This window comes from Neovison vison, chromosome 7 (assembly GCF_020171115.1).
Source record: "Neovison vison isolate M4711 chromosome 7, ASM_NN_V1, whole genome shotgun sequence".
Lineage (NCBI taxonomy): Eukaryota > Metazoa > Chordata > Mammalia > Carnivora > Mustelidae > Neogale > Neogale vison.
The window spans coordinates 42,939,197-42,962,958 of record NC_058097.1 but is presented as its reverse complement, the minus strand read 5'-3'; the positions used below and the strand labels follow the sequence as shown (position 1 = coordinate 42,962,958).

General features: G+C 38.1%; 1 protein-coding gene across 9 annotated transcripts; it reads left to right on the top strand.

Annotated features, from left to right (window-relative positions):
* Positions 1 to 116: 116 nt before the first annotated feature.
* ZNF567 (zinc finger protein 567) lies at positions 117 to 22,398 on the top strand. Of its 9 annotated transcripts, none has more exons than XM_044256412.1 (7): positions 136 to 181; positions 712 to 769; positions 1,529 to 1,859; positions 4,024 to 4,097; positions 16,319 to 16,445; positions 16,703 to 16,789; positions 20,479 to 22,398. In XM_044256412.1, the coding sequence occupies exons 4-7, from the start codon at positions 4,089 to 4,091 to the stop codon at positions 22,197 to 22,199; spliced, it is 1,944 nt and encodes a 647-aa protein (XP_044112347.1). In that variant the 5' UTR covers positions 136 to 181; positions 712 to 769; positions 1,529 to 1,859; positions 4,024 to 4,088; the 3' UTR covers positions 22,200 to 22,398. The 9 variants fall into 9 exon arrangements, with proteins under 9 accessions (XP_044112353.1, XP_044112347.1, XP_044112352.1 ...); XM_044256413.1 differs by lacking the exon at positions 136 to 181 and adding an exon at positions 233 to 506; XM_044256419.1 differs by lacking the exons at positions 136 to 181; positions 1,529 to 1,859 and adding an exon at positions 194 to 214.
* Positions 22,399 to 23,762: the final 1,364 nt, after the last annotated feature.

Below are 23,762 nucleotides of genomic sequence, written 5' to 3'. Positions count from 1 at the left end.
TTCAAAAGCTGCAAAGGGGCTGTGGGAAATGTAGTTCAAGGTCGGAAAAACCCGTATGTCGAGAAGGCGCGCGCACGCGCGCGCTCCCGGACTTCGCCTCAAAGACCAAGCCGCGGAGACACTTGGGAGGTACAGCCCGCGCAGGAGTACGCAAGCGCGGACAGCTGACCAGTAGTCGAAGGTGAGGCTGGTGGGTCTTACGGAGGCGGAGAAGGCGGGTGATGGCGGGACCCGGGGGGAATGCCGAGGAGGGAGGCGGGAACCTGGGCTGGGAAAAGCGAGGAAGGAAGAGGGAACCTGGGCCAAGAAGGCCGGGGAGGAAGGCGAGAGTCTGGACCCTGCATAGAGCGAGGAAGGAAGCGAGAACTAAGCAGAAGGAACCAGAATCCAAGGCCGAGGAACACGGAGGAGGGAGGGGATAGGGAGCCTGGGCCGGGGCGCCCTAGAGGCAAGCGGTAGTCCAGGATGGACAGCGCCGAAGTGGAAACTAGAAGCCCGGGGCTAGTGTGAGTTTGGGGAGGGCAGGAATTTTGTTTTTTTCCCCCGTGAGGAAACCCCAAGTCTCGCAGTGCGGCCTGGCACACAAGGGCGTTCAGTTCATGTAGCTTTTTGTGGCTTTCCTTGTGTGGTTTGAGCATGTGTTCCTTGTGACGTTGTGGAACCGGTTGTGAAAGTGATAAGGTCTCGGTGTGTGTCTAATTTTTCAAATAGGTTACGAGTCGATTTGTGTTTGAGACTGCATGCGACTTTGGAGAGACGACAGTAAGGGGTATGTGAGTAAAATTTCGTTACTTTGTGTAGAAGTCTGTTATGAGCTCTGAGATTATGCGTGACGTGTGTCTATGGGATCGTGATTGTTCGTGGGTGATATAATTGTGTCTTTGTCTAATTTTTAAAGTGTTTTGTGTGCACAGTCCGTGGCAATTCATGAATATTGTCTATTGTGTGACTGAGATGGAGCGCTTGAGAAACTGGATGCATGACCAGTTAAATATGTTTAGATTATCTGAATATTGGCCTTTTTATACGCTTGTAAAATTTTACCCTGTGGCAATTAGACAATTGAAATAGAGATTTTTTTTTAATGGAGAAAAAGAAATAAAAATAATTTTCAGATGGTAGGATTGTATACTGGGAAACCGCATACTGACTAATAACTTGTATGTTCAAATGAGTATACCGTTTGGGAGTACACACATAAAAAATTTCTCTCATAATTGCCACTCAAAGTTGCTATTTGGATGAATCTTGTTATTCCCCTACTGCTGGATGCATTCCTAGACAGATTCAATAATTTCAGTCATTCTGAAGACTGAATCTGTTGAACATTAAAATGTAAGATTAGTCTCATCTTTTGATAGCTGTTTCGTTAAATAAGATGTTTACTATAGAAATCAATACTTGAACATGTTTTAAAAGTAAAAACTCTCCCTCCTGCTGGAAGCCTGCCAGGGAAAAGAGTACATGATCAGTTAGTTTCTTCTTTAATTCCTCAACCTCTATTTTGTCTCTTCTTTACCCCCTCTAGGTGGGTAGTCTCTAGCTGGAATGGATTGGGAGCTGGAAAACAGGAAACAAGTCAGAAGTCAGGGACAAGAAGAGGCTAACATGATTGGTACCATTATAATTTAGTGTAAGTCAGCTCTTAACCTGAGAGAACCCACTGCTGGGGACTTCCAGATACACTTCCCTTCTCATGGGTACAGCCACTTCTCCAGCTGTCTCCTCAGTGTTTCCTCTGGGCATGCAGTAGTCCACCTGCTCTGGTGGGTCTTGTCTCTCCGGTGAATCCTCTTGGACAAGAGGATCCAAGCCAACTCAGGCAGTCTCCATCCATGGGTTGCCCATCTAGAGCTCAGGTGAGAATTAACTCTCTCAGTCACTTTGCCGTCTCAGATCCTGGAAATATGTACATTTCCTCCCAAATTCCCTCACCACTTTGGTTTCCAGTGGCATCAGTTTCTGAGGAGCCTCTTGTTTTCTTCCCCTGGAAAACTATGCCCTAAAAATAATTTTTATCCTCCTAGACATTTCCTTCTTTCAGCCTCTCCAGCCTCTTGAAGTCGGGGTTAAATTAACTGTAGCAAAACCTTATGTTTTTTACAAGATTTTATTTTAGAATGAGGGACACTTAGAAGCTTGTTTTACTCACCATCTTTGGGACATCTGCTGAGACTGAGAGAAAAATTCCTAAGTTACCATGCTGTTAAAAACAATGACAACAATTAGAAAACTCGGAGGTTTGTTGGAAAAAATACAAATCAATAGGCTTTATATATGTGCTTATATATATATGTATATGTATGTATCAGAAAAGTATGGAAAATGATCAGTGGCCATCAAAAATATGAGATACAAAGGATTTTGTAATCTGTGAAAAAAGAATTAATGTTCCGAAGGGACTCAAAAAGTCAGACTTGAATAAAAGAATAGGAAGACTAAAAGTGATAAAGTGTTAAAACTCCCTTAACATCATGCAGTTCCATTAAAATGTCAGTAAAATTTTTGCACTTTCTAAAATTCTTACAAAAGGGATGCCTGGGTGGCTCAGGCCGTTAAGCGACTGCCTTTGGCTCCGGTCATGATCCCAGGATCCCGCATTGGACTCCTTGCTCAACAGGGAGGCTGCTTCTCTTTCTGCTTCTGCCTATTTGTGCTCTTGCTCTCTGACAAATAAATAAATAAAATCTTTTAAAAAATAAATAAATAAAATAAAATTCTTGGGAGAATATAAAAAGCCAAAAATTCTGAAAGAAAATGATAAAGGGGGAAATAGCCCTAACCTGATACTAAAATATGTTTTAAAAATGTAGTAACTGCAGAGTCATCCAGATAATTAAGTGAACAAGTCAGTGAAATTAAATATAAAATGCAGATCTACTCAAATATATAAAGGAAATAAAGTATTTGATGGCAGTTTCGATGAAGGGAGGAAATATGTTATTGAACACCTGACAGCACTAAACCAGATGGTCAGTAATCTAAGTTATTTTTGCATAGGAAAAACACAAAGTCAGTTGAGAAACTATTAAAAAGTACTTCAAGTGAATACAGTATTTCTGGGGCGCTTGGGTTGTTCAGTTGCTTAAGCATCTGCCTTCAGCTCACATCATGATCCCAGTATCCTGGGATCAAGCCGCACACCGGGCTCCCTCAGGGAGCCTACTTCTCCCCTTCTCTCTGCCTGGTGTTCCCCCTCCTTTTTTTAAAAAAATTTTTTATTTATTTATTTGACAGGCAGAGATCACAAGTAGGCAGAGAGGCAGGCAGAGAGAAAGAGGTGGAAGCAGGCTCCCTGCTGAACAGAGAGCCCAATGCGGGCTTGATCCCAGGACCCTGGGATCGTGACCTGAGCCCAGGGCAGAGGCTTTAACCCACTGAGCCACCCAGGCGCCCCTACTGCTCCCCTTCCTTGTGCTCTATCAAATAAATAAATAAAAATATTTTTAAAAAACACAATATTTCCTTCATCTTAAAAAGATTAATAACCAATCTAGAAAATAAAAGTATGATAGAGAAATGAAAGTATTATAAGAGACCATTCACATGAGAAACTAAGGTTTTATACTTATGAAAAGCTTATTTTGTCATAATAAAAATAAAACCTAGAACCACAATTTCCTTCTATTAGATAGGCAAGCATCAACAAGTTTGTATCAGCATCTGTCACGGTGTGGAGTGACAGGTATTCTCATGTATTGCTGGTGATAGTATAAATGGTAGAGCCTTACAGAAAGCAGCTTGGAGGTAGGCTGCTAAGAGAGAAAAGATGATGCTAAAAAGGAGGGGAACTTGCCTGAAATCTATCTGTTGCCCAAAGGCCTGTATCTCTGGATTTGGGGATAAAATAAGATCTGTCTATCTCATTCTCCCCCCGCCATTAATTTTATGGAATGTGCACAGCAGTCAAGGGCTGAAGCAAGGGAAATGGAGGCAAATTCATTTGAGTCCTAAGGCATATGAGAGCTGTAAGGCCTGTATAGTGTCATGTGGCTTCTTTTCATCCTGGCTTTGCCTTCATAGGAACTGCCTCTTTTCCAAAGAGGAACCCAAAGGAAGACTGGTCACATCTTGCAGATCTCAAAACCATGGCTCAGGTGAGGTGATGGTTTCTCTCTCCTTTCCAAAATCGTCTTTTTTTTTTTTTTTTAAATGGATATTTGAGCATTTGCCTTTCTGCACTAGATCCTCCTGCCTATCTTCTACAGAGAAGCGGTCCCCATTACTTCCTGTATTGGCCAGATAAGCCTTTTCCTTCCATACATGCTCCTTCTAATTTTAATCAGTGTTCACACATCAAGCGGGTATATCCTTGAACATCTTTTTCAGTCTTCTCCCAGAAGCAGAGCTGGGACAAAAATCCTTTTCCTCAAATGAGAACATATTACTGCATGAACTTGTCTTATTTAGATAAAAACAGTCAAGATGGAGATAGAATTGATAGATTCCTATTAGAAAGTGGCAAGGAGTCTTGTTTTGAGGCTTTGAGAATCAAGCGGTGCTGGGCAAGTTATACAAAACAGAGTCTTGCTTTTCTCCTGTTTGATTCTTCAGTTTTGCTTATAACTGCTAACAATTTCTAAAAACCTGGCCTGCTAGTAACACTCCCCCATTATGCTAATGGTGTTGCTATGTTTAAATTTCTTAAATTTTATATTTGGATGCAGGAGAAATAAATGTATATGTTTAGATCACCATATTGAATTACAAGTATAATTCTTGAAATATTCTGTTCTTGGTTTCAAAGATGTTACTCTCTTGGTTCTTTCAGAAAATTCATCTTTAGGGGCACTTGGGTAGCTCAGTTGATTAAGTGTCTGACTTTTGGTTTTGGGGTTATGGGATTGAACCCCTTGTCCCAGTCCACTTGGGATTCTCTCTCCCCCCCTCTCCTTTTGTGCTCACCCTCCCGACCCTCCGCTTACGTGCACATGCTCTCTAAATAAATAAATAAATAAAATCTTTAAAAAAGAGTGAAAATTCATCTGTGTGTCTGGACCTCTTAAATACTAGTGTTCTCCAGATGCTTTATCGGTTCTCTTCTCTTTACAGCCTCCTGTTTCTATTCACAGTCAACCACTATTCTAATGATGCTCACATAATTTTAAACCTAAAACTCTGTCAAAAGCATATCCAGTCTCCAACTAAATACCACCACCTGCATGTTCCACAGATACTTCAGGCATCTGGCCAAGGTTTATCTCATCTCCTGCCCATCCTGTTCCTTCTTGTTTTGTTTTCAATCTGCTTTTGGCCCTGGTCCCATACCTACCACTAATATAGTTAGCTTGAGTTAAGTAAATGTCTCTCTTCCACTGCACAATGTAGTGGTGAATCTTCCTCCTTATAACCCAGTTCCTTTATCTCCGCTAATACCTTTATTTTGAGTGCCTCTTGCGTACCGTGGACACTTGTTCACCCATTCAACACCTTTATTCCTTTTCCATTTAACACCTTTGCTCACCCAGTACTCACAATGAATCTTTGTGTTTCTGTGCTTTCCTGTTTGTGTATGTGTGTTAAAATGGGCTTAATATAAAATTTCACCATTTTAGCCATTGTTAAGTTTATAGTTTAGTCCCATTAAGGACATTGACAGTGTTACGTAACCAGCAGCACTATGTATTTACAGAAGGTTTTCATCATCCTAAACAGAAACTCTGTACTTACAGCATTAATCAACAACTGTTCTCTTATACTTTTTATAGCCTCAGACCTAAAGCACAGTAGAAGAATGTGTAAAGACATCCCATTAGGGTGAAAAATGTTAAAATGCTTATTCACAGTTTAAATTCAAAAACAGTCATCATTAATAATAATATAATTTTCCAGGGTGCCTGTGTGGCTCAGTGGGTTAAAGACTCTGCTTTCTGCTCAATTCATGATCCCAGGGTCCTGGGATCAAACCCCACATCGGGCTCTGCTCAGTGGGGAACCTGCTTCCCTTCCTCTCTCTGCCTACTTGTGATCTCTGTCTGTCAAATAAATAAATAAAATCTTAATAAGATAATATAATTTTCCAATTCATGAATATGATGTACATCTCTTTTTGTTTAGATCTTTAAATTCTTTCAGTAATGCTTTGTTGTTTTGTGTTTACCTTTTTTCTCATGTTTTGATATATCGATCCCTTGGTATTTTTTTTTTTTAATATTACTGTAAATGTTACTCATGTTTTTAAAAATTGTATTTATTGGGACGCCTGGGTGGCTCAGTTGGTTAAGCAGCTGCCTTCGGCTCAGGTCATGATCCCAGCGTCCTGGGATCGAGTCCCACATCAGGCTCCTTGCTCGGCGGGGAGCCTGCTCCTCCCTCTGCCTCTGCCTCTGCCTCTGCCTGCCATTCTGTCTGCCTGTGCTCGATCTCTACCTCTCTCTCTCTGATAAATAAATAAAAAATCTTTAAAAAAAAATTGTATTTATTTATTTGACAGACAGAGATCACAAGTAGGCAGAGAAAGAGGAAGAAGCACGCTCCCCACTGAGCAGAGAGCCCAATGTGGGACTCGATCCCAGGATCCTAGGACCATGACCTGAGCTGAAGGCAGAGGCTTTAACCCACTGAGGCACCCAGGTGCCCCAATGTTATTCATTTTTATTTCAAATTTTCACTGTTCACCACTAATATGTGAAAATGCAATTCTTTTTTTTTTTTTTTTAAGATTTTAAAATTTTTATTTCTTTGACAGACAGAGATCACAAGTAGGCAGAGAGACAGGTAGGGAGAGAGAGGGGGAAACAGGCTCCCCGCTGAGCAGAGAGCCCAAATCGGGGCTTAATCCCAGGACCCTGGGATCATGACCCGAGCCGAAGGCAGAGGCCTCAACCCACTGAGCCACCCAGGCACTCCGCAATTCATTTTTGTATAATGATCTACAATCTTTCTAAAGTCACTTATTCTAGTAATTTTTTTGTATATTCTTTAGGATTTTCTACATAGAAAGTCATGTCATATGTGAATAACAACTGTTTTTTGTCTTGCTTTTCAATCTATTCATTTACTACATTGCCTAGACCCTTCAGTACAATGTAGAATAAAAGTGGTGAGAACAGACATTTTTACCTGTATTCAGTGTTCCATTACTAAGTTCCATTACTTAGTTTGCTGATAGTTTTTATAATGAGAGGGTGTTTAATTTTTTTCAGAAGTTTTTCTGAATCTATGGTTTAGTCCCCCTTATATGACTTTTCTATTTTTTTCTATTAACACAGTGAATTAGTAGCCCTAGGATAAATGCCATTTTGTCACGATATTTTTTTTTATATACTGCCTAATGAATTTGCTAACACATTGTTAAGAAGTCTTGTTTATGAGTCAGAAGAATTTGGTCTAATTTTTCTTGTAATACCTTTGTTTAGTTTTGGTATCAGGGTAATTCTTTTTTTTTTTTTTTTAATATTTTATTTATTTATTTGATAGAGATCACAAGCAGGCAGAGAGAGAGGAAGGGAAGCAGGCTCCGATCCCAGAACCCTGGGATCATGACCTGAGCCGAAGGCAGAGGCTTTAACCCACTGAGCCACCCAGGCACCCCTGGGTAATTCTTTTTTTAAAAGATTTATTTATTGAGAAAGAGAGAGAAGTGTGCATGTATGCAAGTGGGGGAGGGGCAGAGGACAAGGCAAAGAGAGAATCTCAAGTAAACTCCCCACTGAGCTGGACACAGGGCTCAATCTCAGACCCTATATCATGACCTGAGCCAAAACCAAGAGTCAGCCGCTCAAACGACTCAGCCACTCAGGCACCCCAATATCAGGGTAATTCTTTTAAGTTGGGAAGTATTCTCTCCTCTTACTTTCTGAAAGAATTTGTGTAAATTGGTATTATTTCTTCTTAAAATGTTTGTTAGAATTCACCAGTAAAGCCATTTAGCCTGGAGATTTTTTTGTGGGAAGTTGTTTAACTAGCAGCTCAATTTCCTTAGTAGAATTAGGGATATTCAGGTTATTGGGTTTTTTCCCTTCCATGAGCTTCTTTAGTTTGTATCTTTCAAGGAATTTATCAAATTTATTGACACAAAGTTGTCCAAAATATACTTTTTATCCTTTTGATGTCTGTGCAGTCTATAGCAATGGCCCTCTTTCATTTATGTTACTGGTAATTTGTGTCTTAATTCTTTCTCTTGGTCAGTTGGCCGAGGTTTATCAATTTCATCAATTGTTTCAAAGCACCAGCTTTTGGTTTCATTGATTTATTCCATTGTTTTTCTGTTTCTTCTTTCTTAGTTCTTATTTTTTTTTTCTTTTTTTAAAGATTTTATTTATTTATTTGACAGAAATCACAAGTAGGCAGAGAGGCAGGCAGAGAGAGAAGGGGAAGCAGGCTCGCCACTGAACAGAGAGCCCGATGTGGGGCTCGATCCCAGGACCCTGGGATCATGACCCAAGCCGAAGGCAGAGGCTTTAACCCACTGAGCCACCCAGGCACCCCCTAGTTCTTATCTTTTTTGTTTCCTTTTTTCCCCCCAATACTTCAGGTTTAATTAACCAACTGAGCCACCCAGGCATCCCTACTTCAGGTTTAATTAAATCATGTTCAGTTTTGCAGATGGAAGCTTATGAGACCTTATTTTTTTTCTAACAGAAGGATTTACTGCTATAAATTTCCCTCTAAGCACAAAAAAATTTGAACATATTATATTTTTATTTTGATTCAGTTGAAAATATTTTCTAATTTCCCCTGTGATTTCTTTTTCAAGCTATTGGTTGTTTAGAAGAAATGTACTTAATTTCCAAATCTTGGGGATTTTCCATATAGCTCTCTATTATTGGTTTCTACTTTTATTCTTTTCAGTTAGGGAACATATTCTGTTTGATTTCAATCTTAAATTTATAGAGACTTTTATTGTGGCACAGATTATAGTTTTAAGTAGATGACTGTGCTGTGTGCATGTATATAGAGTATTTATTCTGGTGTTATTAGGTAAAGTATTCTCTAAATAATCAGGTCAAATTGGTTGATTGTGATGGTAAAGACTTCTGTATCTTTATTGATTTCCAGTCTGTTATAGCAATGACTGAGAGGAAAGTTGAAATCTTCAGTTATAATTTTGGTTTTGTCTACTTTTCCTTTTTTCTATTCCACTAGTTTTTACTTAACATATTTTGAAGTTCTGTTTTTAGGTGCATTCACATTTACAATAGTTATATTCTCTCATGAACTGACCCACACTGTTATTATGAAATGCCTTATTTAATCCTTACTAATAGTCTTTGTTCTGAAATATATATTGATACTATATCCATTTGGCTTTCTTACGATTAGTAGTTACACAGTGTACATGTTTTCCATCCTTTTAAAAAAAAAAAAAAGATTTATTTATTTTAGAGAGTGTGAGCAGGGAGAAGGGCAGAGGGAGAGGGAGAGAATCCTCAAGCAGACTCTCCACTGAGCATGGAGCCTAATGGGGGGCTCAATTCGAGAACCTTGAGATTATGATCTGAGCCAAAACCAAGAGTTGAACCCTCAACCAACTGAGCCCCCCAGGTATCCCTCCATCCTTTTTACTTTAACCTTCCTATGTTTTCATATTTATAGTGCACTTTTTTTTTTTAAAGATTTTATTTCTTAGAGAATGTGCACGAGCAGGGGAGGAGCAGAGGGAGAGCAAAAGGCTGACTCAGTGCTGAGTAGAGAGTCCGACCTAGGCCTAAGTAGTGCTCAAGTATATGAATAAACCACAATTTGTTTACACTAATTATGTTTTGATAGTCTTTTTTTTTAAGATTTTATTTATTTATTTAAGAGAGAGAGAACATGCACAAGTGTGGGGAAGGAGCAGGAGAGGGAGAAGCAGGGAGCTTCTGAGCAGGGAGCCCAACATGGGACTCAATCCCTGGACCCAGAAATCATGACCTGAGCCAAAGGCAGATGCTTAACCAACTGAGCCACCCAGGTGCCCCAAGACATAAGTGTCCCGTAGTTTTCAGAGTACAGATCTTTTACTCTGGTTAGGTTCATTCCTAGGTAAGTTATGATTCCTGGTGCAACTGTAAATGGGATTTGATTCCTTGATTTCTCTTCTGCTGCTTCATTATTGCTGTGTAGAAATGCAACAGATATCTTTAGGTTGATTTTGTAAACTGCAACTTTGCTGAAATCCTGTATTCTAGCAATTTTTTGGTGGAGTCTTTCAAGTTTTCTACATAGAATATCATGTTTGTGAATAGTGAAAGTTTGGGACGCCTGGGTAGCTCAGTTGGTTAAGCAGCTACCTTCGGCTCAGGTCATGATCCCAGCGTCCTGGGATCAAGTCCCACATTGGGCTCCTTGCTTGGCAGGGAGCTTGCTTCTCCGTCTGCCTCTGCCTGCCACTCTTTCTGCCTGTGCTCGCTCTGGCTCCTCTCTCTGACAAATAAATAAATCTTTTTTAAAAAATAGTGAAAGTTTGACTTCTTCCTTGTTAATTTGGGTGCCTTTTATTTCTTTTTGTTGCCTGATTGCTGAGGTTAAAATTTCCAGTACTAGGTTAAATTAACAGTTGTGAGAGTGGACATCATTGTCTTGTTCCTGACCATCAGGGAAAAAGGCTCTTGTTTTTTCCCCGTTGAGGATGTTATTTCGTATATGGCCTTTATGATGTTGAGGTATGTTCCATCTAGCCCTACTTTGTTGAGGGTTTTTATCAAGAATGGATACTGTATTTTGTCAAATGCTTTTTCTGCATCTATTGACAGGATTGTGTGTGTGTTTGTTTGTTTTTAAGATTTTATTTACTTGACAGAGAGATCACAAGTAGGCAGAGAGGGGTGGGGAAGCAGGCTCCCTGCTGAGTAGAGAGCCCAATGCCTGGCTCCATCCCAGGACCCTGAGATCATGACCTGAACTGAGGGCAGAGGCTTAACCCTCTGAGCCACCCAGGTGCCCCAAGATTATATGTTTTTTATCATTTCTTTTATTAATGTGGATCCATGTTGATTGATAATGCAATACTGAACCACTCTTGCAGCCCGGGAATAAATCCCACTTGTTTAGTGTACTGTTAGATTCCGTTTGTTAGTATCTTGTTGAAAATTTTTACATTCATGTTCATCTGTGATATTAGCCTATAATTATCCTTTCTGGTATGAGCTTTGGCTTCTGAATCAGGGTAATACTGGCCTAGTAGAATGTGTTGGGGAGTTTTCCTTCCATTTCTATTTTTTGGAACAGCTTGAGAAAAATAGGTATTAACTCTTTTAACTATTTGGTAGAATTCTCCTGGGAAAGCATCAGGCCCTGGACTTTTGTTTGTTAAGAGATTTTTGATTACTGATTTTGTTTCTTTGCTGGTTATGGATCTCTTCAAGTTTTCTATTCCTGTTTCTGTTTTGGTAATTTGTCTATTTCTAGGAATTTATGCATTTCTTCCAGATTGTCTTGTTTGTTGGCATATGATTTTTAGTAATGTTCTCTTATAATTATTTGTATTTCTCTTGGTTGTGTTGGTTGTGATCTCTCCTTTTTCATTTGTGATTTTATTGATTTGGGTCCTTTCTCTTCTTTTTGGTAAGTCTGACTAGGGGGTTATTAATTTTACTAATTCTTTCAAAGAACCAGTGCTTAGTCTGATTCATCTGATCTCCTGGGGGGGGTTGTCTATCATTTCCTTCTGCTCTAATCTTCATTATTTCCCTTCTTCTGCTGACTTTAGGCTTTCTTTCCTGTTACTTTTCTAGCTCCTTCCGGTATAAGGTTAGGTTGTGTATTTGAGAGTTTTGTTTCTTGAGGTAGGCCTGTATTGTTTTGTACTTTCCTCTTAAGACCATTTTTGCTTCATCCCAAAGATTTTGGACTATTGTGTTTTCACTTTCATTTGCTTTCATGTATTTTTTTTTAATTTCTTCTTTAATTTTCTGGTTAACCCACTCATTCTTTAGTAGGATACTCTTTAACCTCCATGTATTTATGGTCTTTCCAAGTTTTTTCTTGTAGTTGACTTCAAGTTTCATAGTGTTGTGGTCAGAAAATATGTATGGTATGATCACAGTTGTTTTATACTTGTTGAGGCCTGTTTTGTGACCCAGTATGTGATCTTTTCTGGAGAATGTTCCATGTGCACTGGAAAAAAATGTGTATTCTGCTGCGTTAGGATGAGGTGTTCTGAATATATGTGTTAAGTTCATCTGGTCCAGTGTGTCATTCAAAGCCATTGTTTCCTTGTTGATTTTCTGCTTAGATGATCTCTCCATTGCTGTAAGTTATTGTATTTTTATCAATAAACTTTTTTATGTTTGTTATTTATTGATTTGTATATTTGGGTAGTCTCAAGTTGGGAGCATAAATATTTTACACTTGTTAGATTTTCTTGTTGAATAGACCCCTTTATTATGATATAATGCCCTTCTTCATATCTTATTACAGTCTTGGTTTAAAATCTAGCTTGTGGGTTCCTGGGTGGCTCAGTCAGTTGAGCATCTGCCTTTAGCTTGGATCATGACCCCAAACCCACTCTCTGATCAGAGGGGAGCCTGCTTCTCCCTCTCCCTCTGCCTGCCACTCTGACTACTTGTGATCTCTGTCTTCCTATTAAATAAATAAAATCTTAAAGATTTTTTTAAAAATCTGGTTTGCCTGAAAAAAGTATGGCTACTCCAGCTTTCTCTTGATGTCCATTAGCATGATAAAGGGTTCTCTATCCCCTCACTTTCAATCTGCAAGTGTCTTTACTAACCTGTTTTTTTAATCCATTTATTTTACTTTTTTTTTTTTAAGATTTTATTTATTTACTTGACAGAGAGAGATCACAAGTAGGCAGAGAGGCAGGCAGAGAGAGGAAGGGAAGCAGGACCCCTGCCAAGCAGGGAGCCCGATGCGGGACTCGATCCCAGGACCCTGAGATCATGACCCGAGCCGAAGGCAGTGGCTTAACCCACTGAGCCACCCAGGCGCCCCTTTTTAATCCATTTAAATATATTCTATATTTTAAGGCAGTTTTAGGTTCATGGCAAAATTGTATAGAAAGTACAGAGTTTCAGGGTGTCTAGCTGGCTCAGTCCATGGAGCATGTGACTCTTAATCTGGGATTGTGGGTTCAAGTCTCAGATTGGGTATAAGATTACTTAAAATCTTTTTTTTTTTCCAAAAAGTACAGAATTTCCATTTATCCCCTGTCCCCACACATGAATAATTACCCCATTATCAACATTTTGCTCTACACAGCGATACACTCATTACAGTGAATTTTTTAAGAATTAAAATTAAATTAATTAAAATTTAATCTACATTAACACATCATTATTTCCCTAGGTCTACAGTTTACATTAAGATTCACTCTTGGTCTTACATATCCATATCCAGTGGATTTAAACAAATATACAATGATATATCCACCATTATAGTACTATAGAATAGTTTCACTGTCTAAAATTCTCTGTGCTACACTCACTTATCCCTTCCTCTATTTTTTTTTAATTGTCTCCATAGTTTTGCATTTCCAGACTATCATAGTTGGAATCATACAGCCTTTTCTTTTTTTTTTTTAATAATTTTTTTAAAAGATTTTATTTATTTATTTGACAAAGAAAGAAAGATCACAAGTAGGCAGGCATTGTGGGGGGCGGGGAACAGGCTCCCTGCTGAGCAGAGAGCCTGGTTCAGGGCTTGATCCCAGGACCCTGAGATCATGACCAAGCTTAATGCACTGAGCCACTCAGGTGCCCCTCATACAGCCTTTTCTGATTGGCTTCTTACACTCACTAATGTGCATTTCAGGTTCTTCCTATTTGGGGATGAGGTTTTTTGTTTTGTGTGTTGTTTTTTAAGATTTACTTATTTATTCTTTTAATTGATGGGAGGCAAGGGAAGGGGAAGAGGGAGAGAGAGAATCTCAAGCTGAATCTCCACTGAGCATGGAACTTGACATAGGGCTTAATCCCATGACCCCGAGATCATGACCTGAGCTGAAATCGAGTCACATACTTAACTGACTGAGCACTCAGGTACCCCAACTTGTTTTTTATTCATCTGTTTATATATATGTTATACTTTGTGTCATTCAAATACATTTTAATAGTTTATTTTCATTCATGTATTGACTTTTTAGTTATATCTATATCCATGCCCAGGTTTTCATTATGTTGAATACTTTAAGAATAGCTGCCTTGGGGCACCTGGGTGGCTCAGTGGATTAAAGCCTTTGCCTTCGGCTCAGGTCATGGTTTCAGGGTCCTGGGATCGAGCCCTGCATCAGGCTGTCTGTTCATCAGGGAGCCTGCATCCTCCTCTCTCTCTCTCTGCCTGCCTCTCTGACTACTTGTGATCTGTCAAATAAATAAATAAAAATCTTAAAAAAAAAAAAAAAAGAATAGCTGCCTTGAAGTGTTTTTTTGTTTTGTTTTATTTTTTTGCAAAATCCAACGTAGGGGCCCATTGGGGATTTTAGTTTCTCTGACTGACTTTTTCTGAATATGGGTCATACTCCCCTTCCTCTTATTTTGTTTTTTTTGTTTGTTTGTTTGAATGCTTAGTAATTTTTCTAGAAACCTGGATATCATGAATAATACAGTAATATGATTCTGTTATTTCTTTTTTTTTCCTAAGGATTATTGGGGTTTTTTAGAACAAAATTTTTTAGAACAAAAATTGTTTTTGTTGTAGCAGACAGCTGATTTGGTTGAAATCGAACTTTAAACTCTGCCCCTACCCCCAAGTGTAAAGCAGCTGATAGATCAGCTCAGTTCTTTAAGCTTCTGCCTACTGCTTTGGACCCTAGGCCCCTAAGGGGAGGGGAGGTAGGTTCTCTTCATGTTCATGTACCTTAACTCTTATTAAGGAATTGGTATTTATACTTATATTTTAGGTTTTACTTTCTGTAGGTCTCTTTCTTCCAGTGTTTTTTGCCCCTCATTTCCTGCTGCTTTGTGAGCTGCAACTTCAAACACCTCCATCTTGTAAGACTTCAGTTTTCTTTTGCTTGAGCTATAAGCAGGTTATATAATGCTGTTAATCAAAAATGCAGAAATCTAAGAATCTCACTAGGTGCAAGTTTTTCATAACTCTTTTCTGGCATCTTTTTGCTAAGTCCTCTGTGACTTCCCCAACAATTGCTTAGTTTAACTACCAACCTGGAGTTCTGGTAGTGTTTATACTCTCATTTTGGTTCTCATCATTTCTGTAGTTCTCTCACTTCAAGAATTTATTTCCATGGGCGCTTGGGTGGCTCAGTGGGTTAAGCCTCCACCTTCTGCTCAGGTCATGATCTCAGGGTCCTGAGATTGAGCCCCGCATTGGGCTCTCTGCTCAGCAGGGAGCCTGCTTCCCCCCTCTCTCTGCCTGCCTCTCTGCTTACTTGTGATCTCTCTCTCTGTCAAATAAATAAATAAAATCTTAAAAGAAAAAAAAAAAGAAGTTATTTCCAGTGTGACTCAATTGGTCAAGCATCCTTTGATCTCAGCTCAGGTGTTTATCTCACAGTCATAAGTTCAAGCCCTGTGTTGGGCTCAACACTAGGTGTGGAGCCTACTTTAAAAAAGAAAGAAAGGAAGGGAGGGAGGGTGAAAAAGGAAGGAAGAAAGAATGAATTTATTTCTAAATCTCCCACTTATCTGCCAGCTCCAAATTCTGTCAGATATACATGTTGTCTTAATTATAAATAATTCTTATCTGAGGGATCGTTTTCTTGACCAATTTATTCTATTAGTTTTGGATGCCAGAAGTTGTTCCCATGCATTTTAAAATAGTATTCTTCCCACATAACATAATCTTGACAGGGAAAAATTTTACCTTGAGAGTTGCACTCCCCTTGTAATATACAGCATCTTGTATATTCTTTTATTGTAGTACCTGTAACACTTTCTAGCATTTATGTTTATACATACTTTCTTAAAGATATGTGTTCCTTGGGCGCCTGGGTGGCTCAGTTGGTTGGACGACTGCCTTCAGCTCAGGTCATGATCCTGGAGTCCCGGGATTGAGTCCTGCATCGGGCTCCCAGCTCTATGGGGAGTCTGCTTCTCCCTCTGACCTTCTCCTCGTTCACGCTCTCTCTCACTGTCTCTCTCTCTCTCAAATAAATAAATAAAATCTTTAAAAAAAAAAAAAAAAGATGTGTGTTCCTTGCTTTGAGGCTATGTAGGGACTATGCCTTATATGTCTTGGCATTCCAGTAAACTAATGAAGTTTTAGGGTACAAAGTGACTTCTATTTTGAGAATTAATTATTAAATAAATTCAGTGACAGGTACGTCTGCCTTCACTTTTGTTTACCTTACTATGTAAATCACAAAATAAAAATGATTGACTTTTCTTTATAGTCATATGAATGCCCCAAAGGAGCAGGATCAAAAGTAGTCCACAATATCTGGTCAGCTTACTCTGATCATAGTTCCAATTCATTGCAGGCATCAGTGTCATTCAAAGATGTGACTGTGGACTTTACTCGGGAGGAGTGGCAGCACCTAGATCCTGCTCAGAAGACTCTGTATATGGATGTGATGTTGGAAAACTATTGCCATCTCATCTCTGTGGGTAAGAAGAACTCTCTTTGAAACTTTCAGTAGCATACATTTCCTTTCAAAGGGCCTGAATTATGCGTTGAATTTCAGGCTTAAGAGGTGATGAATTATTTGTTAACAGAAAGGATAACTGTGTACTTACCCAGAGCAAGATGTTAAGTTTTCTCTTACATGAAGAAGTATCTTAATTTGCAGTCCTGAAAATGTACTGTAATAATTTTTCAAGTGCATTAAAGCCTAAGCAACTTAATCCAAATTTTTCTTTATCAGGGTGTCACATGACCAAACCTGATGTGATCCTCAAGTTGGAACGAGGAGAAGAGCCGTGGACATCATTTACAGGTCATACCTGCTTAGGTGAGTTTCTCACTCTTCAGGTAGATGAAATCTAGTGGAAAATAAATTTTAAAATGGTCACATGGTGGGTGGCACCTTTGAAATATTTTGTCTTTTTAAAGGCTTCTAACCTTTTAAATGATTATCATGCCTGCAAAACTTAAACTTTCAAATATCACTTTCCCAATATAATATTCTTTTCTAGTTTGCTTGATGTTATCAAGTTGCCACTCAGTCAAAATGTACTATAAGCCTTCCTGTAGATCTTTTTTTGAGATTTGTGTCTTTTTCTAGCCTTCTCAGTTCTTTATCTTCTTGCCATTGTATATATTTCTTTTAGACATTCTTAAATCTGGTTTGTTTTTTTTTTAAGGTTTTATTTATTTGACAGAGATAACGAGAAAGGGAACACAAGCAGGGGAAGTGGGAGAGGGAGAAGCAGGCTTCCCTCTGAGCAGGGAGCTCGATCCCAAGACTCTGGGATCATGACTTGAGCCAAAGGCAGATACTTAACAGTTGAACCACCCAGGTGTCCCTTAAATCTATTTTTAAAGAACAGAATGTTCGGGCGCCTGGGTGGCTCAGTGGGTTAAGCCGCTGCCTTCGGCTCAGGTCATGATCTCAGGGTTCTGGGATCGAGGCCCGCATCGGGCTCTCTGCTCAGCAGGGAGCCTGCTTCCTCCTCTCTCTCTGCCTGCCTCTCTGCCTGCTTGTGATCTCTCTCTGTCAAATAAATAATAAAATCTTTAAAAAAAATAAAAAATAAAAAAAATAAAAAAAAAAAAAGAACAGAATGTTCCTGGCTAATGTTTTTCTTCTCATTGCTTTCCATTTTTTTCTTTTTCTTTTTATTAAATCAGATTGGTTTTCTGTGCTAAGTCTAATAAGCTCCCCTTCTCACCACAAATCTAGCTGTTGGTTTTAAAACTTATTTGCCTTGGCCCAGATTGATAACTCCATAGTTATCATTTTTTCCAGTAAACTTCTGTGGTTCATTTTATATGGCTGATCATCATTCCCGAAGTCAGCCCTTAGTATGGGTAAAACATTAACTTATTCTTATCCTGATTCCCTTAGTGATTATTTCCAATTTGGCCTCTTTTCTTCATTACTAGCCATATTGCCTGGAACAATACCTGGCATATAATTGTCACTGATACATATATTTTTAAATGTATATTTTTTCACAGTACTCTCAGTCTTATTTCTCCAATTTGACCTCAAGGGATCTGCCTTTAAATTATAGTAATCTCATCCATTGTGAGGACTAAAGCTCTTTATGTAGATGCCTTGAATACTGAGATACTCAGCACATTCTCCCACCCTCACTGTAGTACTCTAGGATTCGGCACTCTGATGTTTCACCTGTTTTGTGACAATATGTTGAAATAAAAATCATGAACTTTCCTAGCTTTTAAATTCTTTCTCATTATCTGTTTCTAAATTATTTTATTTCTACAATTGATATCAGCTTTTTCTGTCTCTATCATCATCTCTTGTGAGTCTCTTCACAATTTGTATTATGTTTATCAGCCTGTGAGATAGATAGACATCTTCCCATATTTTCATTTTTGACTGATATCATACAAAATGATGTTACCTTATTTCATGTCTTGACTACAATAATTACATCTTGGCTTTGCTATAATTTTGTCTTAACCCTTTTAATTTATTATTCCCTGTTACTATATGAAATTGAAATTATCATTTAAAGACTACTAAAATAAGCCTTCATTTTGTCTTTTCAACTTTATTTTTCTCCCTTGTGGAAAACTGGATAATTTCCACTTGATCTAGTCTCCTCAGTATTCTCTACACATCTATGATTTCTCAAGATGTCCTTTTCATTGTGTTTTGTTTTACCTTTCATATACTATCTATCTTTTAAGTTAAGGCCTGAGATTTTTTTTTCTCCTTACGCTATTTCTTAATTACACCACATCCTCTTTTGAATTCCCATGCTACCAACTAACTAAACCACAACTCTTGGATATGATTATGTAATTTGATAACTGATTATACAATGGTTTATGTTTAAGGATTCTTTCCTTAAGAGGATAAGATCCTCTCTTCGAATCTTTCTTACTCTAGTATATAACATGTTAAGTATTCAGTAGATGCTTCATTAACTGTGGAGCTATACAGAGGAGGTATGTTCTCCTCCATTCAGAAAGCTTACACTGGTGAGTTCCTTTCAGATATACCTGCTCAGGCCATCACAGTATAGATTCTGTTTGAAACGGTTGAATTCTACCAAGCACTACCTATATAAGTAGGATACACAGTGTTAATATACACTCAGAAGAGTTAAAGGAGATAACCAATAAAGTATTCTTTTCTATGAAAAAGGATTACTATCAAAATCTGCATTTTTCACAAAACATTTATGACTTGAGTAAGCTTGTAAAAATATTTGTTAAAATTGACTTTCCTAGACCATGACCATTTTCAGGTTATAAAGAAATAGTGCTTAAAGTGGTGGTGGGAAATAAATGAAGGAATTTTGATATAATTGAATGGTAGCATTTTCTTGAAGATTATCTAAATATGAGTAGAAATAAGACTGGAAGGCAAGCCACCTGATTAAAAGAACATGAGCAAAGCATGTGATAAGAGTAAGTGAGAGGGGCGCCTGGGTGGCTCAGTGGGTTAAAGCCTCTGCCTTCGGCTCAGGTCATGATCCATGTTGGGCTCTCTGCTCAGCAGGGAGCCTGCTTCCTCCTCTCTCTCTCTGCCTGCCTCTCTGCCTACTTGTGATCTCTGTCAAATAAATAATAAAATCCTAAAAAAAAAAAGGAGTAAGTGAGATACTTATAATGCAATAAATACAAGACCTTACTGTTATGTGTGAGATTTGGCAGATATGTGGACAATTCTGAAAATGTGTTTGGATATAAAAAGTGAATCTAGGTGATTTAAAGTCTTGTTTACAGAGGTTTCTTGTATGTTGGTGTTGAGGGTAATGGACTGAAGAAAAAAACCAAGGTTTAACATTGTTCTACTGAATGTGAGTGATTGCAAAGTAACAGAAGTCAAATATAGCTACAAAATTATAAAAGAAATGAAGGTTAAAGTTAATGATTTAGAATGAGAATGAACAATCTAATCTTGTCTACCATATGGAAAACTGGAGTTTAGGTAATTTACTGTATCAGGGAAAGACTTGCAGCAGTCTTTCTTTAAACCTGAAAAAATTAGTCTGCAAAGAGGAATAGTTATAATTGATGATCATGAGATTTTTGTTATTAAACCATCCTAAAAGGATAATAGCAATATGAATATGCCAGTAAATATACCCCTAATCAGTTTTATAGTTCCTATTGGAATTATTTTCTCAGCTCTTCTAAGAGAAAATGATTCCCAGCTATATAGAGGATAAGAGCCTAGGCTGTAAGATTGTCTTTCTAGGGTCACCTGGGTGGCTCAGTTGGTTGAGAGTCTGACTCTTGATTTTGGCTCAGGTTATGATCTCAAGGTCCTGAGATCAAACCCTGCATTGGACTTTGTACTCACTGAGAGTGCAAAAGTTACTAATGTACATTGTTTAATTTTTAATTTTTTTTCCACACTGAGGCAGAGTTTTTATTTAGGTTTTGTGTCTTTTTCCAAAAGTACTTTGTTGTGGGGTCTTTCTTGATCTCATATGCTAGATCTTTCCATAGCAAAAATGTGAAGATTTGCAAATTGTTATTAACTATTTTCTTTTGTAGAAGAAAATTGGAAAGAGGAAGACTTTTTAGTGAAATTCAAGGAACACCAAGATAAGTTTTCTAGATCAGTTGTATTCATCAACCACAAAAAACTGATTAAGGAAAACAGTAACGCATATGAAAAGACATTTACTTTAAGCAAAAACCCTATTAATTCAAAAAATCTACCTCCTGAATATGACACTCATGGAAAAATTTTTAAAAATGTTTCAGAATTAATCATCAGTAATCTAAGTCCTGCAAGAAAAAGACTTAGTGAGTATCATGGATATGGGAAATCACTCCTTAATACTAAAGCAGAGACAGCTCAACCTGGAGTCAGATCCCATAATCAATGTGGCAGGGCTGTTAATCATAATGAAGTACTTATGCAGTACCATAAGGTGGAAACTCCAGCACAGTCATTTGGATATAATGACTGTGAGAAAGCCTTCCTTAAAAAGGGAGGATTAATTATGCATAATAGAACTTACAGAAGGGAAAACCCATCTGAATATAATAAAAGGAGAAGAGCAACCAATATTGAAAAAAAACATACATGCACTGAATGTGGGAAGTCCTTCTGCAGGAAGTCAGTATTGATTCTGCATCAGGGAATTCACACAGAGGAAAAACCCTATCAGTGTCATCAATGTGGAAATTCATTTAGAAGGAAGTCTTATCTCATTGACCATCAGAGAACTCACACAGGAGAAAAACCCTTTGTTTGTAACGAATGCGGAAAGTCTTTTCGCCTAAAGACAGCCCTCACTGATCATCAGAGAACACATACAGGGGAGAAATCATATGAATGTCCACAGTGTAGGAATGCCTTCAGATTGAAGTCCCACCTCATTCGTCATCAGAGAACTCATACAGGAGAGAAACCGTATGAGTGTAATGACTGTGGGAAGTCCTTCCGCCAGAAGACAACACTCTCTTTACATCAGAGAATCCATACAGGAGAGAAACCCTATATTTGTAAAGAATGTGGGAAATCCTTTCATCAGAAGGCAAACCTTACTGTACATCAGAGGACTCACACAGGGGAAAAGCCCTATATATGTAATGAATGTGGAAAATCTTTCTCCCAGAAGACAACCCTCGCTCTTCATGAGAAGACTCATAATGAGGAGAAACCCTATATTTGTAATGAGTGTGGGAAGTCCTTCCGCCAGAAGACAACCCTTGTGGCACATCAGAGAACACATACAGGGGAAAAATCCTATGAATGTCCTCACTGTGGGAAGGCCTTTAGAATGAAGTCATACCTCATTGATCATCACAGAACTCACACTGGAGAGAAACCATATGAATGTAATGAATGTGGGAAGTCCTTCAGTCAGAAGACAAATCTGAATCTACATCAGAGAATTCATACAGGGGAGAAACCCTATATTTGTAATGAATGTGGGAAGTCCTTTCGCCAGAAAGCAACTCTGACTGTACATCAGAAAATACATACAGGACAGAAATCTTATGAATGCCCTCAGTGTGGGAAAGCCTTTAGCAGGAAGTCATATCTCATTCACCATCAAAGAACTCATACAGGAGAGAAACCATATAAATGTAATGAATGTGGGAAGTGCTTCCGCCAGAAGACAAATCTCATTGTACATCAGAGAACTCACACAGGGGAAAAACCCTATATTTGTAATGAGTGTGGTAAGTCCTTCAGTTACAAGAGAAACCTCATTGTGCATCAGAGAACTCACAAGGGAGACAACATAGAAATGCAATAAATGATGTGACTTCTTTGTAAAGCCTTCCCAAGTTATTGTAAAACTTTAGTTTAAAAAACAGCATGTTAAAACATTTTAAAAAGGTAATTTTAATCACAAATGTAATAATAGTTTAAGTACCAACTACATAACTACTGTTTCTAGCATATATAATGGGTATGATCATTTGTTATTAAATTCTATCAGAAATGAAGCTGAATTTTAAGTTTTCAAGTTCTGTTGACTCAGTTTATTTTTTTAAAAAAGTACTTACAGGGGCGCCTGAGTGGCTCGGTGTGTTGAAGCCTCTGCCTTCGGCTCAGGTCATGATCCCAGGTCCTGGGATCGAGCCCCGCATTGGGCTCTCTGCTCAGCCGGAGGCCTGCTTCCTCCTCTCTCTCTGCCTGCCTCTCTGCCTATTTGTGATCTCTGTCTGCCAAATAAACAAATAAAATCTTTAAAAAATAAATAAATAAAAATTAAAAAGTACTTACATAATACATGAAGACCAAGATACAAAATGGTCATAATGTCAGTTTCTATAAAAGAAGGAAAATATGAAATATATTTCTCCTTATGCTCTGGAATAAAAAACAGTTGTTACTTCCCCAAAGATCACCATGTACCTGGCTTAAAATATCATAAAGTAGTCTTTGCATGTCTTTAAACTTTATGTATTTTTTTAATCATGTATCATGAATTTTTTTGTGTCTTGTTTCACTCAACATTTTTTAGATTCATACATTATTGCATGTGGCAGTAGTGTGTTCATTTTCATTCTGTTTACTCTTCCACCTTACAATATACCACTATTTATCCTTTTGATGGATATTTGTATTTTTTATAATTTTGTGTTGTAATAAAAATGTTGCTTAAGTGCTATAAATATTCATTTGTGTGTATATTTCTGTTAATCTTATATTAAGATGAATTACTCAGACCAAGGGTGTATGCAAGTTTTTTCAGCTATGGTAGATAACTGCCAAATATCTCAGACCTTTCTTACTATGAGATGATTCACTTGGAGAGTAACAGCTCTGATTGTAAGCAATGTGGAAAAGGTCTTTAGCAGTCATCCAACTAGAGAATTATTTTTAAAAATCCATATGTTTTAATTTTAAGACTGTTAATCATGAATATATGAGTGTAATAAATTTAAAAAGACTATTTAGCTGTGGCTTAAACCTTACACAAAACCAGAGAATTCGTATTGGAGAGAATCCTATAGTTGTCATTATTATAGGGATAATTTTTAGCCATAACTTACACCTTATTCAACATCAAAGAATTCATACCAGAGAAAGGGAAGTTAAGAAGTGACATAGATGAGTAAAATTTGGGAGAGTGAGTCACTTAGACAGAACTATGAAATAGATATATAAGTAAGCCTTTATACCTTGATCTCAGGAAATGTGGGTATCTGAAATCCTCAAAATCCCTGGAGGGGCACCTGAGTGGCTCAGTTGGTTAAGCCTCTGCCTTTGGCTCAGCTCATGATCCCAAGGTCTTAGGATGGAGGCCCCAATTGGGTTCCCTGCTCAGCAGGGAGCCTGCTTCTCCCTCTCCTCCCCACTTGTGGTCTCT